Genomic DNA, 17783 nt, shown 5'->3' with positions numbered 1-17783 from the left:
ACTATTTAAACTATAGTTAGATACAGATATTTAAAGCATATTTGAACTTATCTTCAGTGGATAACATGGTTCTTACAGTTTTCAGAGCAGGTATAGTATATCCATCTAGGAGGCAAAAGGTTTCAATTGGTTTGAATGCGGAATATTGTAAATATAATTTCCATATGAAACAATATGAGTTGGAAGGTATTCCCATAACATGTAATATCTTTATGTATAGACCATACTGCATTTGTTTTCGCTAGAAATGAATAATATCCTTTCCAAACTTCGATGATATAAAAAAATTCGGCACTTTTCATAGATTTACATCTATTGAATCAAGAAATTTAATGTATTAAAAGAACACTAATTTAGTGACAACCATTTCTTATTGTAAAGATTTGTATACAATTGTTCGTTATTTAAATTCTGAGGAAAAAATAATTCAAGAATGCGGCGCGGACACTATGGTATTGATCCAAGAAAATATGGTGTCGTACCACAAGCCGGTAATTCCTCTTCACGTTTGGCAAGCACAAATCCAAGAAAATACAATCCATATGCTTTAAATATAATTCCTGTTGTTAAAGGTCAACCAAAACAAGCTGGCACAACATCATCGCTACAAACACATAAAACAGAAATTAAAACATCGCCTGGAAAAACAATGGATAAGCTTTTTGAATTTTCTCAAAAATATTCATTGGCCGGATCAATTGAGTTAGCTTTAGCGAACTATATCCCATGCCAACACGTTTTTGCATGGTTTGACAGAGAAAAATCACAGCGTTTATACTCTCCAACTTTAACAAAAAGTACAAATTATCAGAATTCCGTTTTAAGCTTTTGCTACAAAACAAAAGAAATTATTGCTTGTCCTAATCCAGCAATTCACGATTTTTACGATCCTATGATTGATGAATCTAATTGTTCGTTATTATATCTTCCTTTAACCGATCGTCGTAACAAAGTTCTCGTAATTGTTCAAATTACACGCAGAGCAGATTCTCCGATGTTCTCATCTGAAGAAATCGAGCATTTGATGAAATTTGCAGCGAAATTCCGGACTTATTCAACTTTATTGTTCCAACCGGAAGTTGATCCATTATTCCCAATCTCTCTTACTCAAATCAAGAAAGGTTCGAATCCATTTACAGTTGTTGTTGACAAATTAAGACATTTCTTTGTTTGTCAGAAAGTAGACATCTACGCGTACACAGCAGCCGATCAGAGCTACTCAGTATACAATCGCGAGAAGCAGGAATTCGAAAAATTGCAAGGAACAGCTGGTATCGCAACAATTGCTTTAAAGAACCAGATTCAGTTAAACTTAGAAAGGATTCTTTCTGCAGAAGGCTACGATGAGCACATCGATGGTAACAAGGATGTTCCAATTTTAGTTCAACCGATTATTGCTGATGATTGCATTTACGCCATTGTTCTTCGTGCACCAGAGAAGGGCGCTTTCAATACATCAGATAGCGCCAAACTCAATGGCTTTTCTTCAATCATTGGCCGCGCATTTACTTCCGATGGAGATCCGGCCGAAGCCGGAGATTTACTTGCCGAGCGTCTTCGAGCTCTTCTTGAAGTCGCCGAAGCCCTATCAGGAGTTCTCGATATTGATACCCTTGTTCCGATGATTATGACGAGAGCTTGCCAACTCCTTCATACAGAGCGTTGTTCTCTCTTCCTTGTTGATAATGAGAAGAAAGAGCTCATCACTAGATTCCAAGGAGGCCTCAACAAGTCAATCAGAATTCCTATGTCCAGAGGTATCGTTGGTTACACAGTAACTACCGGCAATATCGTCAATATTCCTGATGCTTATGCCGATCCACGTTTCGATCAGTCCGTAGATAAGAAGACAGGATATCATACTCGAAATCTTGTGACTGTTCCCATTTTTAACAACAGGAATGACATTGTTGGTGTCACAGAAATGATCAACAAGATCGATGGCGACTGTTTCGATGATGAAGACCTTAAAATGGTTGTTGCATTCAACGTTTTCTGTGGTATTTCACTGGATAACGCCAGATTGTACCAGGCATCATTAGATCTCACGAGACAACTTCGTTCTTTCGTTGATTTGTCCGCATCTTTGAACAAGACAAAGTCAATTAACGAAGTTATCAACGAAATTCTTTCCCAAGCCAAAGTTGTTGTTCACGCTGCCAGAGCAACCATTTTCTTATCAGAACAAGATGGTTCATTAACACCTTTCGAGTCAATTGGCGATCCTATTAATCACGGAACGTTATTTGCTTCTCAAATGAAGCAATATATGAAAACAACGATTTTCAATGAGACAGAAGTCCAAGAAATCGTTGCCTGCGAACAATCCAATGATCCCTTGGCCGCTACAACATCACAGAAAGGCGGAACATCTCTTAAAATGTCAAAGAGATCGAGTAGTTCCAGCAGCAGAGTTTCTGTTTTATTCGATGGAAATTCAAGTTCATCGATGACAAGTACAAACTCTGTTTCTTCTGCGATGAAAAATGGAGAATCTATTGTTATTTTCTCATTATTAACTACGAGTGGAAAGTTCATTGGCGTCATGGAGATCTCCAGTAATTCAAAGATCCTCATGGAAGATGCAAAACTCATTGATTGTTTCGCAGTTTTCGCAGCAATTTCTCTCGAAAGATCTGAATTAAGAGAAATTGCAACTTTGGGAACAATCGAAAAAGGCATCAAAGATTGGATCAAACCAGAAGAAAGAGCTGATTACAATGTACCTGAGAAGCTTAAGATGGACGAGAAGGTCTTCATCTGTAGAGAGTTTGATGCACAAGCTTACGACAATAACCCAATTGGTTGGTTCCAAGTTGTTTTCGGAATATTTAATCATTTCGATTTATTGAGAGAATTTGACATTTCCAATGAAAAATTCTTCAGATTTTTGTCGGCAATTTCTGCTACATACAAGAAAGTTCCTTACCACAACTGGCGCCATGCAGTAGATGTTACACAATATGTAACATTCGAATTAGAAACATCAGGAATTGTCTCAAAACTGACAAAATTTGACATTTTTGCACTTTTAGTTGCTGCAATTTGTCATGATGCAAATCACGATGGTTTCACAAATGTTTATAATGTTAAAGCAGAGACGCCATTAGGTATTTTGTTTAAGAACCAATCAGTCATGGAAACACATCATTGCGCCATGGCAATTTCAGTTATTTCCAAAGAAGAAACGAATATTTTTGCAAAATTAAATGCAGAACAATACAAGAAGATTTGGACGACAATCATCAATTTGATTCTCGCTACAGATATGGCGAAGCATTTCACATTCCTTAAAGAAATAAATGGTATCATGGATGAAGGAAAACTAAGTATTGATAACCCTGATGACGTTTCTTATTATTTGGAATTGATTTTGAAATGCGCTGATATTTCTAATGTATCAAGACCATTCGAACTCGCTGATAAATGGTGCGATGTTCTTTGCGAAGAGTTCTTTAGACAAGGTGACTTGGAAATGGCTCAAGGAATGCAATATACATCAGATCTTAATGATAGAAGTCATTTGAACAAACCAAAGTCTCAAATTGGCTTTTACACCTTCGTTTGCTTGCCTTTGTTTGAAGCAGCTGCTAGAGCTATGCCTCCTCTTCAATGTAACGTTGATCAGATTAGAAGTAACTTGGAAGTTTGGAAGGAAAGAACTGCTGCTCAAGAAAAACAACAAACTCCAGCATAATTTTTGATTTTTTTTTCTTTGGAAGTAATAATAAATATTGATTTACTTTTTGTTTTCTGATAATAAAATTGTTGCATGCTAAGTAGTGTCAACGATAGAAATTGAGATCCTATTAATCGTCGAGGAAGTTCGATTATTTTTTGGGGCGAAAAAGTATCTTAAAATATGATTATTAATATGTTTTTAAAATAAAAAATTTGAAAGTTAATTTGAGATTCTCATATAATTTTTTGAATGAAAAAAAATAAATATAGTCTATATGAGTTTTTGAATAATCACACTTGAGATATATCTAAAAAATAATTAAAAATAGAGTTTGAGAAGACTTTTCAAGGTGTAATGAAAAGTGTGATATAGAAAATAATTATAGATATTTTAATTTTATATATTGTGCTAAGCATTATATTAAATTTTTAGGAAAAACACTTTTCATAAGTATTCAATATTTGAAAATACGCTCCAAAAAAGAATAGATTCTTTTATATTCGCTTATATAAAAGGAGACTCTCTATCAGATGCGAATGCCTGAATTCAGCACCTCTGATAGAGAGTTTCCTCTTATATAAGCGGATCTTTTTCATGAGTTATTGTTAATATAAAAACATCAAAATCTATCAATATGAGAAATTAAACCCTGCGAGGCACCAGTCTAGAACTGGCACTTCGCAGGGTTGAATTTCTCTTGACAAAATACAATAATCAAATGCTCCAAAGTTTTCAAATTTTTATTAGGAATAGGAGCCTACAAAGCACTGATTATATATCAGTGCCTGGTAGGCTCCTATTCCTTCTCTAAATGGGAGAAACTTTGTTTGAATAAGATAACATGCGAACAAAGTTTCTCCCATTTAGAGTGGGATTTGGAGGGTGGGAGGTACATAGATAGACTATGTATCTCTCACCCTCCAATTCCCTCGGGAAAGTTCGAAAACTTTGGTGCAATCAGCAACGATTGCACCAAAGTTTTTGCGTTTAATTGAAGGAATTGCTCTTTATGATATATACAGTTACAATGCATATATCATAAGGAGCAATTCCTTCCAGATATCTGGCAAACTTGCTCGCAATGGTTCACAATTGCGAACAAGTTTTGTCATTTGTCAAGAGAAATTAAACCCTGCGAAGTGCCAGTTCTAGACTGGTGCCTCGCAGGGTTTAATTTCTCATATTGGTAGATTTTGTTTTTATATTAACAATAACTCATGAAAAAGATCCGCTTATATAAGAGGAAACTCTCTATCAGAGGTGCTGAATTCAGGCATTCGCATCTGATAGAGAGTCTCCTTTTATATAAGCGAATATAAAAGAATCTATTCTTTTTTGGAGCGTATTCAAATATTGAATACTTATGAAAAGTGTTTTTTTCTAAAAATCTCAGAATATATTTACAATAGTAAAATAAATAAGATATTTAAATTTATTTTTAAATGCTTTTTTTTATATGAGATTCTCAAAAGTTATATCAAAAGTCTGTTTTTTCTAAAATCTAATATCATAATCTATTTCTCATTTTAAGTACATCTTAATTCATTTTATTTTCTATATTTTTTCAATATTTTTGAGGGAATTATGTTGCTTCCCCGACGATAAAATTGAGAGGTTTACACATTGACACTACTTAGCATGCAACAAAATAACATCTTTTGGACTACTTCTAGTTTTTCAAATTTTTGAAATTTTGAAAATTCGTTATTTTTACCTTTTTTAAAAAGCTTTCTTAAATTATATTCTTATCCTAATATAAAACTCAATACGTAAATCCTTATTGCTTTTTTTATTAAATAATATTATTTTAAAAATTTGAGTTTATAATCTACAAATGGATAATCACATACATAAAATGTAATTACTGTGGTGGTGGAGCATATCCTTGTGGAGGAGGTGGTGGTGAAGGAGGAGCGGAATAATTTTGTGGAGGAGGACCTGCGTAGCCTTGTGGTGGTGGTGGTGGAACACCTCCTTGTGGTGGGTAACCTTGTGGTGGATAACCTTGCTGTGGGTATGATTGTTGTGGATATGGTTGCTGTGGGTATCCTTGCTGAGGATAGCCACCCTGAGGATAGCTTGAATAAACGATTGGACCATTCTTCTTTTTCTTTGAAGAAGATGACGATGAACTCGAACTCTTTTTCCGATTCCAAACAGGTGTGCATGGTCCTTGAATAATTCCCATACGGCATAGAGCCATAATTATTGCCAATATAATAAAAACTACCATAAAAACACCAACAACGTAAAAACCAACAAAGGCCATGGAGAAAAATGCATGCGTTTTTTCAAAGCAACGGCAATCTTTCAAAATTGAATAATTCGTTATTTGAGAATTTATTAAAAAACAAAGAAAAGATACTAAGCCAAAACAGTAAAAATGGAATAAATTTTGTAGGCATAGAATTTTCAAGACCCGGCAAAGAAAATTCCAGCACGTTGCTTGCATTTTTATCGACCAATATTTATGAAAACAGCAATAGTATTGTTTAATATCCTATAAAATATTATGCCTGCTCTATGATTAGCTTTTTCGGATTCCATTTTATTTGCCCGAAATTTGGCTTTATATTATTTCTATCATTCGCTGCACGAATATAATAAATAAGGGTTTCGTTTTGCTAAAATTGTCACTTTTATAGCATATTTGTTTTTGGATGTTTTGCGAAACCAAAAAAAAAAACTATGATATACAATGTGTGTGTAAAGAAAATACTTTATTTACTAGTTAAAAAATCATTTGGTATTGATCAAGTTATTTTTTCTGGATAAGATATTATATGGATAATTGGATAGAAAATACAATTATATAATCTTGTACCTGGTTTAATTAAGCTAATTGTCATCAGAAACTTGTAATTTTTATGAATTTCAGATTTTCTTTTCATTACTGCTTTTCTTAATAGGTCAAGTTCTTATTTACGTTATAAAGTATGATATTTACAAATATCAAGTTATCGTGTTTTTTGAGAAATTATGAGAAACAAACAAAAATGAAAAAGATAGGAATAGCAATGAATAGTGATGTGGGTATAGAAAATGTAAGAGATATGAATGCAAAGCAATCAGTATTTAGGACATTGACCATAGATTTCGAAAAAAAATGCTGCATATTGAGCGAAAACTATGATTATATTATAAGGCTGTCATTTAAAGCATAATGAAACTATTCCCTTTTCATTTTAATCGAATAAGATAGTAAAGATTTTTGAATTAGCTAGAAACTGATGAGATGTTTTCACAAATCAGATTTTTAATCTCTATAATGCATAATTCACTCAATATCTCAATTTTGATATTGCGAGATATTTTTGCTATCGGTTTCGCAATTTTGACACAATAGCAAGAGGGTTCTATAAGCATTATTATTGTTGTAAACAGAAATTCATCAAAAGTGACACCTCAGAAAAGCTAAACTATTGAATTTTTGGAACTTTTGATAGAGCACGTTTTTAAATATTAATTAAAGTAAATGTATATTTTGTAAAGATTCTTTTTAATAAAAAAAATAAAATTTTGAAGAAGAACACAAAATCTTCTGAAAAATAATATCACATAAACTCATATTATTTTCTAATATATAACTATTTTATATAAAAATCAAATTCAATGATCTTAAAAGCGAAGGATAAACCTCAAAATTTACGAATATAATGAGTGGGAATATAATGCTTATCTATCATAAAACCATATTAAATATCAATTTTTGCTTTACGCCTAATTTTTGACGACAATTAGCAAAAATTGTTAAATGTTAACACTCAGTCCATTTGAATATGAAAAATAAAATTGACTTTGATTAAATGTTTTTATTTATCATGCAATTCTTCTTGCGACCAAAGATTTGAATAAAAGTTCAAAAAATAAGATAGCTTAAAAAATAATATACGGTAGTGTTTACTAATAGATGAATAGTATATAAATTCTATTAAAATGGATTTGATCCAAAAAAATATAAAACCAAAAATAATTGTTATAATTTAAGGGTGCCCTATAACGATAATGTAAACATCACAAAATTAACCTTATTAGAACTCGAATGAATGGATTATCCAGATTCTAGTTCTCAATATAATAGCCTTAAAAGTGCTTTTCTGAGGGTGGTCTATCGTCTATAGGGCACCCTTAAATGAAGAAGTAATTTAAAACGATTTTATTTATGATCAAATTTTATATATTTTTTTGGATCAAATCCATTTTAATAGAATTTATATACTATTCATCTATTAGTAAACACTACCGTATATTATTTTTTAAGCTATCTTATTTTTTGAACTTTTATTCAAATCTTTGGTCGCAAGAAGAATTGCATGATAAATAAAAACATTTAATCAAAGTCAATTTTATTTTTCATATTCAAATGGACTGAGTGTTAACATTTAACAATTTTTGCTAATTGTCGTCAAAAATTAGGCGTAAAGCAAAAATTGATATTTAATATGGTTTTATGATAGATAAGCATTATATTCCCACTCATTATATTCGTAAATTTTGAGGTTTATCCTTCGCTTTTAAGATCATTGAATTTGATTTTTATATAAAATAGTTATATATTAGAAAATAATATGAGTTTATGTGATATTATTTTTCAGAAGATTTCATTCTATATGCCTATGAAAAGTACTCTCAAAACTAACTTTTTCCTAATTATAATTAAATCTAGAATATTGTATTATGCTTAGTATTATTTCATTTTTCTCATTCAATTTAGAATTTACAAATGTCAAAAAATTGAGAGCTGTCACTTTTGATGAATTTCTGTTTATTACATTATCAACGTAGAATCTGAATATCATATCAGAAAATGTCGCAAATCTGACATTTACCCGACCAAATAGCAAAAATAATTGAATACTTTTCGCAAAAACTTTAAAAATCGATAAAAATATGAAATATAGATATTAAAGAGACTTTTTATATAATATTCATAAAGATTTTCCAAAAATATGATACCGCAAAATTAAAAAAGTGACGTCTTGAGTGGAGTCAAAGGTCGAAATTGCTAGCTAAATGTTTTTTTAGCGAAATTGCGTATTGTACGTTTTTTTCGCAAAACGAAACCCTTATAATAAACGATAATGCCTTTAAAGCCAATAGATATTGTCATTTTGGGGATTTTATTGTTTTAGGATTTATAAATATATGCCATATTCCAGTAAAATACAACTTAAATCAACAAAAAGAATGTTGTAAAAAAAAAATAAAATGCATAAATAACATTATTTTATAAAATTCAATTTGGAGCACCATTATTCTGTGGAGCATAGGGAGATGGAGGAACTTGATTGTTAGGATCACTAGGATATCCTGGTGGCGGGTAGTTTTGAGCTGGCGGTGGATAATACCCTTGTTGAGGAGGATATCCTGGTTGTTGCTGGTAGTTCCCTTGAGGCGGGTAAGGGTCTTGAGGATATCCTGGAGGAGATGGATAGTTTTGAGGAGGATAACCTTGCTGCTGAGGATATCCAGGTTGTTGTGGGTATCCTTGCTGAGGATAGTTTTGTTGAGATGTAACAGTAATGTTTTTGTTTTTCTTTTTCTTCGACTTTGAAGATGAACTTGAAGATTCTCGAAGATGCTTAGGAGTGCATGGTCCTTTGATAATTCCCTTTTTGCAAAGTAATATAACTACAAAGATTCCAAAAAAGATTATGAAAAACCCAAAGGCTATACCAACAAAAGCACCAAAACCCATAGATTCTTTCTTTTGATTGCAACGGTCATTGAAAAATTCACTCAAAAACGTTATAAAAAATTTATTATGCAACAATTTGTAAACACATAGAAAAGATCCCAAGGTGTCATTCTTTTTAAAAATTTCTCTTGAACTCCATTAGATATCGTATAAAAAGGATATAAAATTATTTACGGTTTGGTCGGAGGACTTCCTTATTTCATTAGATTAGTTCTGCGCACAATTTAACACATTTAACAAAGTTTGAACGCGAATTAGTCTAAAACATGATATCTTAGATCTTTAACACGGCGTCTGCTTTATTTATAAATGATTTTGACTTCAGTTATCGACATTTTTATCCATTCAAATAGATTACTGTTTTAGTCATATTCTGGAATGCTAATATTTGGAATGTTAATTTTATATGAATTTTTAATGAATCTTATGATTTCAAATTTTGAATGAATCTTATGATTTCCAAATTCTTTCTTCTTTTTAAATTTGATTTTCTGAACTTAGAGTGAATAATAAACATCTTAATTTTTGGGTTAACTTTGTCGGGTTCAATCTCAATTTGCTAATTGTCTCTCAATTTGGATATTGAAAAATAAATACTCAAGTAATTATATGATATTCCGAAATCAATGAAAAAATTACATCAAAAGTATGATGCAAAATGCCATCATTTTTCAATCGTTTTCAATGCTTTTCTTGATTAGTACATTCATAACTAATAAGTGTTCATATAAAAGCAATGGAGCTACTGGAGTACTCAAGTATCTTTGGCAATACTACGACTTTGATGATGAAGTCGAAGACAGAGGAAACTTCACAAAATATGAACTTTCCGACATACACATCAACCAAATTTGCTGGGTATCCGGATCATTTTGTCCAAAACAAACTGGTGAATATAAATTTGAAGCTTGGGGAAAACCGACTCTTTATATAAATTTCGACTTTTTAGGAGATGAAGAAAAGACATATGGTTACTGCGAAGGCAGAAATCAATACTATACTAAACAAAATATAAAACTTTATGCAAACAGATGTTATCCTCTTCAAATAGGGCAATTTCGAAGCTGTATACCTAGTGGCATCAATGCTAAACTTAATGATGTCATTATTGACAGTAGCGTTGCTACATTAATGGATTGCCAAACTCAAGATTGTTTGCCAGGATATTACTCAGACACTTGCGAATTCCAAACAGATGCATACTGCAATGAACATGGAACACCAGAATATGGAAGAACATCAGATGGATTTGGTTGCACTTGCACAAGTTTCGATTCTAACATCTTTTGTGAAGATACTTCTAAATTTGTTTTTCCGGAAGGTCGTAGAGGAGTTTCATTTAAGTCATATTATAACACATCAAGAATAGATGCATCAGCAACATATCCTGACTTCTCAATGCATGAATTTTATGAATCATATTCAACAATTGAACTTAATTCTATTCTTTACGTTCCACAAAACACATATTTACAGTTTAAGTTGTCATCATCACTTGGTGCACAATTATACATTAACAATGAACTTGTTGGGGGTTCTTTAAGTGATAAATATGAATGTCGAGAAGATGACATCGAAGTTCTCACAACAGAGAAGAAGATGTACAACAAAGGTAACTACGACATTCGCATTGTTATGAATTCAGGTTGTGCTATCCGAGACCAGTTTGTTGGTCTTGAATGGAAGTTCTATCGTTGGTACAAGAACAATCCACCCGGCTTTGAAGACATTCCATCACGCTACCTTGGTACTCCATCTAACTAGATTTTTTGTTTAATTTTTTGTTTGAAAATAAAATCTTCTTTTTATCGTTTTAATACATCTACATACCAAAAAAAAAAAAAAAGGTATTGGGGCTTCCAGGGCTGCGCCCTTCTAGCCCCTAAAATTTTTTGAAAGTCGTTGCTGTTGACTTTTTTGTAGAGGACTCAAAATAGTAGAACTATGTCCGGACAAGTAAGGGTCTATCGTCGCTACGTCACCAGGTCCCTCGGTCCCTCGGTCCCTCGGTCATTTTAACTTCTCTGAAAAAGTGTGACAACATGACATTTTGACAACACTCCAGGAAGTCTTGACAATATAGAATATGAGAGAGGTCCTATAAACCGGAGAAAGTCTCATATAAACATCTGTCAAAAGCCTCTTTTTAACTTCACTTAAAATGCCACGTAAGCTACGTAAGAATATACGTAAGAGGAAGAGAGCATTGAAACATCCAATAGTAAGACTAACACCACAACAACAGTTGCAACAACAAATGCTGAATGACCCCACTATGTTGCAACAAATGTCAAGCAATCCTATGCTTTTAAACCGAGTTGTTGGTGCACAGAGTGGAGGTTTAAGAGCGGCACTTTTAGCGAAAATGGCAGGCTATGGTGGAGCTGCAGACGGAACAGCATATAACCCTCAAAGTCAAATGAATTTGAGTTCACTCAAAAATCAAATAACAGATGTCAAAAAGTCAAACATAGACATACAGAAGCAAATAAGTGAAAACGAAAAGAAACTAGAATATGACAGACACACAAAGAAACTCAATGAGTTAAACGTAGAGAAAAAGAAGAAAGAAGAACAACTGAAAGAACTAAGTACAGAGGAATATGCGAAAAAAGTGTCAGAAAAAGCAGCAGAAGTAGCAAAAATGGAACAAGATGTTGTAAATTTGAAAAACCATACTACTCGATATAAAGTACTGAAAGATGAAGAGATAAAACAAAAAGCCCTGAAGACATATATGGATAGCGATGAGTATAAAAAGGAAGTTGAAGCAAATGTAAAGGCAGAAAAACTTTTACAGTTGCAAAACCAAACCGTACAGTATGAAAACTTAGCACAAGAAAGTAAAAATAACGACGCAGCCATGCAAAAGGCAATGAAAAGCGCAGAATATATAAAAGCTAACAATGACTGGTTAGATGCCCAAGCCAACGCTAAAGCAGCCCAGCTTATAGGGTCAATAAGGACAAAAATACAAGCGGATGAAGACAGTTCAAATGAAACTTTAACAAATGCTGACTTTAAGAACGCCTTCGAAGCTCTTCATAGTAAGGTGAAACAAGTGAACGACTCCTCATCTGGAAAGAAACTGAAGTCTGAAGGTTTCGACAAAGAGTTAAAAGAAGTAGCACAAAATATGACGAAAATAACAGATGCAGCAACGAGACAGGCAGTTCAAAGTGCCTATGACGCCGTTAGAGCAACTGTTGTGAAAAGTCAAGAAAAAGAGTTACAACAGACCAAAACAGACCTAGTAAATGCTTTCTTAAAAACGAAAAGTCAGGTAGGACATTACGCTGCAGATGGAATATATGTGCCAGCTGGTGGAACTTATATACCAGCTGTTGGAATTTATATACCACCAAACCCTCCAAGAGAAGCACCTGCACCAGGACTACCTAAAACATTTACATCGTCACATGGACACAGACACAGGCATGCACCAAAACCAACACAACAACCAACACAACAACCAGCACAACAACCAGCACAGCAACCAACAGTTCAAAACCCTGCACAACAACCAACAGTTCAAAACCCTGCACAACAACCAACAGTTCAAAACCCTGCACAACAACCACCTCCACAACCAGAGCAAGGACATAAAAGAAGTAGAGAACAAGGAAACCAAGAATTCTTAAAAAGGCTTAAGGAAGACTATGGTTACCCAGATAGTATTGACTTTAGTGACAGATATAAAGAAGCTATTAGAAAGTTCAAGGAAGGAAATGCTGACCCGAACCTATTTAGCTTTATGGTTCAGCACCAAATGGGATATAATTTCAAACCTGGAAAATACAAGCTCGCTAAGGGATATGATTTAATAGCATATCATCCAAATGACATGGATGAATTTACTCCGAGATATTTGATGTCAGAGCTAAATGACAATTCAACTCCCGTCATGAAACGCGTAAAAAATAGAGACGGAACGAAAGAAGAAAGGTTTATGAGTCCGGATGACTTAGAAAGGGAAGTTGTTAAAAACGGTCTCGGAATATATGAAATGCCAGCAGATGAGGTACAAGAAACTCCACAGGAAGAACTAGTTCAGATACAACCAGACATGGAAGAAATAGTTCAGCAACAACAGCTAGAAGAGCCTGAAGGAAACGAACAAGTCACTCCTTTGGAAACTAACTTCACAGAACTAGATGAAGATTTGGAACAGCCGAAAAATCTTGACCTCAACAAGAGTATGCGGAGAATATGGAATATTTCCAAGAGTCTAAAAAAAATTCGGCTGACATAGTAGAAGAATATCGAAAAATGTTTGCCGACATACAAAAGACTCCAACACCAGATGAAAATATTCAGCATAGAATGGAAGCACTGAAAGAAAATGTACACAAATACAACAACCCTTTTTACTTACGAGCATTTAACGTTCAATCTTCGGATGAACTCGGTGAAAATAAAAGGTTAAATTTCAAGAAAACATATAGAAATGAAACATTGTTTAAAGTTCATTCAGAACCTAACCAAGATGGAAACAAACCTACTTTTGTTTCTGCAGACGATGGAACTACAATGAGATGGGGTCATAAAGCTAACCCGGATAGGTTTCATAAACTTACAACCACAATTCCAAGAAGTTGTAGACGCAATGGAAGTCAATGGTGAACCAGATATAGCTGGTATTTTCAGCGCGGCTTTAATGCCATTGAAAGATATGAAACATGCAGATATTTTGGACCAGTATGAAATGAACATGGCTGATGGAAATATAACACCTGACGTTCTAGAACATTTATCTCAAAGAACTACACAGAACCATAGAGATGGTATATTTGGTGAAGAGTTTAGAAAGACAGTTAGGAGAGAAAGAAGAGAACCTATTGTACATGACCTTGCAAACGAAAGTTTACAAAATGTCATAAAAACTTACTTTGCAGACAATGAACCGAGAAGGATGAATATTTAAGAAAACTCAAATGGACAGTACCAAATAAATGTTAGTATGAAAAACATGTTCCTTGACAAAAAAAACCAACTACAAATAAACGACGCAAGACTGAAAGATTGGGTAAAAGCTTTCCCATTCACAAAAAGATATAGTTGGTAACATGGAAAGAAACCAGAATGGCTACAAAAACATATATTTGGAAACGAGCTTATTCCATATGGACAGGCACTGTTTGAAGAGCTTGAACGGAAACTCAGGAAAGAGTCATGCAAACAATACGCGACGACTCAAATACAAACTATGACAAACTCTTTCTAGGATATAGGTTACCTGAGATGGGCGACCAGAGCCCAAAGGCAAAAAGGACATGGGAAATTTACAACATACTAGGTGAACATGAGGCAAAGATGCAACAACTTGAAGCAGAGGGCAAGTTACCAAAGCGACACCAAAGAAGAAGAGTAGAACAAAGTGAAAGTAGTGAAGAAGTAACTTCATCTAGTGAAAGTAGTGGCAATGAAGGAAAAAGAAGATTAAAACTCAGTCAGGAAGAAAGTAAAGCTTGGTCCACGTGGGTTCTATTATGACACATAAACCCAACTATTCTATATTTTTACCCATATGAAATGTACGCCGCTCAGAATATAACGCCAACAGTTTTGGATGCCATGAATGGAAATGTTTCCGAATGGTATAACGAATGCGACAATGCATTAGAAGGTCAGAAATAGTTCCTGAACTTACGAATATACAACTGCTGTTTTTATGGAAACGTAGTGAGTTTGGAGAAGGTTCTTCAACAACAGTAGATATTGCTTGCGACAGGTTTCATATAATTTCTATTGACAACTCTTTCTTATACGTGGAACAAGACATTGAAATAAAACCTTCTGAAGTTGTCTGACAAGAAAGGTTGCATGGAATTTTCTATGTCGGATACCAATATGCTCCAGAAGTTTTCATGGGATATAAGATATATTCTAACTCTGACTTAGTTCAAACAGTAACATGGGCAAACTATGAATGGTTCGCTTTGAGAAACTCAGTACAACCACAAAGCTAGAGAACAAAAGACCAGTATGCCACCATTGAGAAAATAAGAAGACTTGACCCACGTTCCAGGAGTTTATGTTAACCTTTCTGGTTCAGATGGAATGCTGCCACTAAAGTAAAACTGAAACTAGAGTTCCTTTGTCATCTTTCCTCATTTCAGGTTTTTAAGATACTTGCCAAACTGGCAGGAAAAATTTCTATCGAACTTACTCCAAGCAAAAATAACTTAGTCATTGCACCAACACAAGACCCATTCACTATTACAGACGTAAAGGGAACAAATCAAACGTCATTCGCCGAATTTTGCAAAGACAAAGTTGACTTAGACTTTGGTTTCTCAAACTTCAACAATGAAGTAAACTATTATTTCAATGCTGCTGGAACTGCTTGGGACCCAGTTAAGTTCACATGCGAAAAATTTGAATGTAAGAGAATAGAAAGCAGACTTGCAGTCTATATGTTGGACCCAGATATTTCAAATGCTTTAGCTGCCAAATATATTGCAGTTCCACTTATGTTCCCTATACACCAAATATCTGTCAAAGACTTTGCAGGTGAAGTTGGAAACCAAAGTGCTGACCCAGGTGCAAGAACAGATATTGCTTTAACAACTGCAATGAAACATGCAGATACTATGTTTGTACTGTTCAGACGAACTATAAATGACTATTCTTGTTTCTACAACCCCGGTATTAAATATCATATAAACATAGATGGCAAATATTATCCAAGAGAAGAATATTCTACAGTTGAGGATATGAGGTCATACAACTTGACATTAGATGCTATGAACTTTAACAACAACTTCACAACAACTATTAACCCTGAAATGCAAAGTTCTATTATGCCATATGTGAAAGTATGGACTCATACAGGAGGTCAAAAAACTCAATATACAAATGGAGACCGTTCAAACTTTTGGCTTGGCATTCCATTTGCTGACTCAGAAGACTTTATGGGTGGTATTTCAACTGTTGGTACTGTACAAATACAATATACTGGTGACAGAGACGGTCCAGATGAATTGAGAGCAAAGAAGTTTACAAAACCAATAGCACTTTTCACGGAAGATGCTCTTTTGAAGATTCGTTCGATGAAACCTGCTGGGGCTCCTCAGATTGGCATAACGACAGCTTCCATCGAGCAGATTTTTGGCAGCAGGTCAGTAAGTTGTTCTTGAACTGACTTCTCTCCGTCAAATATTGACAGTACGCCAGTTTTGACATAATATTGTAAGATAAACTTACCTTTAGAAATATCTGTAAGTTTTGTTGTTATATTTTTGTCAACGTCAAGAACTTTCACCATTTCAGTTATACCAACTTTCTTTGCTTTATGAAAATATTTAGGTTCAGCAAAGACTGCTATTCTATAACATTTACCATTGTTTGTATAAAGAACTATTCTGTCAATGTATTTGTATTGTTTGTGTGTGTAAACTTTGTTCTGCTTCAATTCAAAGAGATATCCGAATACGTCCATCTTTTTATTCTAAGTAAAATGTCATTTCCGAAAAATAGAAGCGTGAGTGTTTCAAAAGGTTTAATGGCGGTGGCAGATGTGAAGTTAAATTCACCAACTCAAACAAACAGTCAAAGTGTTGTTGTCAATGTCAAAGACAGAGATGTTGAAGTGGGGAAACCATACGAAGACGAAGATGGTATAACAATAGTTCCTGTAAAAGAACAACCAACATATCCTGAAGTTAGCAGAGACTTAAGTTCTGTTGCAGATATTCGAAACGACTACCAACAACTTAAAGACAAACTTAAAACTCAGGAGAAGATTTGTCAAGCTTTAGGTATAATGTTAAACTTGGTCGAACACAACCCTGTAAAAGTGAACTCATATGTCATTGCACCTCATGAAGTTTTGAAAGAACTATTGAAACTTTTGACAGAGGCAGACGATATAAACATCAAAGAAATAGAACCCGACATTGCTTGCTGTGGTGTTTCATATAATGTCATTGACAAGATATACGTTATGAAAGGAGGTGAAACGGTGAACTTAAAATATAGTTTCCCAGACGTCATAAAAATATTTGACGACCATAACATTTCTTTGAAGTTTGTTTGCTAAGTAAAAATGGCAGAAGACATAGTGGTTTATACTATTACGACTAAAAACCCTGAGTCATATAATTCTATAACAACAAACTTACAAAGTCCTCAAGGACGATATTGTAAACTAACCTTAAACACAATGACGACTAAAGCCTGTTTTGCTCTTTTGACACCAGAAGACTTTGTTGTTGTGAATGGTAAAAAATACTCCTTTGAAGATACTTACTCAGATATACCACCAACAGGTTTTGTTGACTTATTTAATACTTTAAGTACGGGTGTAACATGTGCTGCAACTAGAGCAGGTTTCATTATGTTTGGATGTCCGACTGAGTTTACTATAAACAATATGAGCTATAATACAAAACTTATATCTGG

The 17783-nt window shown here is 33.8% G+C and overlaps 6 protein-coding genes and 1 pseudogene across 7 annotated transcripts, besides 5 other annotated features; 5 read left to right on the top strand and 2 right to left on the bottom strand.

Annotated features, from left to right (window-relative positions):
* Window positions 1-420: 420 nt before the first annotated feature.
* Window positions 421-3774, top strand: TVAGG3_0733220 (cyclic nucleotide phosphodiesterase family; the record flags this gene model as incomplete). Its single annotated transcript, XM_001317958.1, has 1 exon — window positions 434-3697. The coding sequence occupies one exon, from the start codon at window positions 434-436 to the stop codon at window positions 3695-3697; it is 3264 nt and encodes a 1087-aa protein (XP_001317993.1).
* Window positions 3775-4401: 627 nt separating this feature from the next.
* Window positions 4402-4788: a mobile genetic element.
* A 755-nt stretch (window positions 4789-5543) lies between these two features.
* On the bottom strand, window positions 5544-5951 carry TVAGG3_0733200 (uncharacterized protein; the record flags this gene model as incomplete). Its single annotated transcript, XM_001317959.2, has 1 exon — window positions 5544-5951. One exon carries the CDS (start codon window positions 5949-5951, stop codon window positions 5544-5546), a length of 408 nt encoding a protein of 135 aa, XP_001317994.2.
* Window positions 5952-7054: 1103 nt separating this feature from the next.
* Window positions 7055-7092: a mobile genetic element.
* A 578-nt stretch (window positions 7093-7670) lies between these two features.
* Window positions 7671-7810: a mobile genetic element.
* A 606-nt stretch (window positions 7811-8416) lies between these two features.
* Window positions 8417-8453: a mobile genetic element.
* A 465-nt stretch (window positions 8454-8918) lies between these two features.
* On the bottom strand, window positions 8919-9380 carry TVAGG3_0733160 (amelogenin-related protein family; the record flags this gene model as incomplete). The annotated part of the gene is made up of 1 exon (XM_001317960.1): window positions 8919-9380. One exon carries the CDS (start codon window positions 9378-9380, stop codon window positions 8919-8921), a length of 462 nt encoding a protein of 153 aa, XP_001317995.1.
* A 684-nt stretch (window positions 9381-10064) lies between these two features.
* TVAGG3_0733150 (uncharacterized protein) lies at window positions 10065-11144 on the top strand (the record flags this gene model as incomplete). The annotated part of the gene is made up of 1 exon (XM_001317961.1): window positions 10065-11144. One exon carries the CDS (start codon window positions 10065-10067, stop codon window positions 11142-11144), a length of 1080 nt encoding a protein of 359 aa, XP_001317996.1.
* Window positions 11145-11541: 397 nt separating this feature from the next.
* Window positions 11542-12182, top strand: TVAGG3_0733140 (protein of unknown function, DUF4106 family; the record flags this gene model as incomplete). Its single annotated transcript, XM_051244613.1, has 1 exon — window positions 11542-12182. A coding segment is annotated over one exon (641 nt), but the record flags the coding sequence as incomplete, so codon positions are not given.
* Window positions 12183-12286: 104 nt separating this feature from the next.
* On the top strand, window positions 12287-13369 carry TVAGG3_0733130 (annotated as a pseudogene). The gene has a single exon. A coding segment is annotated over exon 1 (1083 nt).
* A 484-nt stretch (window positions 13370-13853) lies between these two features.
* Window positions 13854-17783: part of a mobile genetic element that runs on past the window's edge.
* On the top strand, window positions 16885-17421 carry TVAGG3_0733120 (protein of unknown function, DUF4106 family; the record flags this gene model as incomplete). Its single annotated transcript, XM_051244612.1, has 1 exon — window positions 16885-17421. One exon carries the CDS (start codon window positions 16885-16887, stop codon window positions 17419-17421), a length of 537 nt encoding a protein of 178 aa, XP_051091199.1.

The sequence above is a fragment of the Trichomonas vaginalis genome, chromosome III, assembly GCF_026262505.1.
Source record: "Trichomonas vaginalis G3 chromosome III, whole genome shotgun sequence".
In the NCBI taxonomy this organism is placed as follows: domain Eukaryota; phylum Parabasalia; order Trichomonadida; family Trichomonadidae; genus Trichomonas; species Trichomonas vaginalis.
The sequence above is the reverse complement of the archived record's forward strand: the minus strand, read 5'-3'. Positions and strand labels throughout refer to the sequence as shown.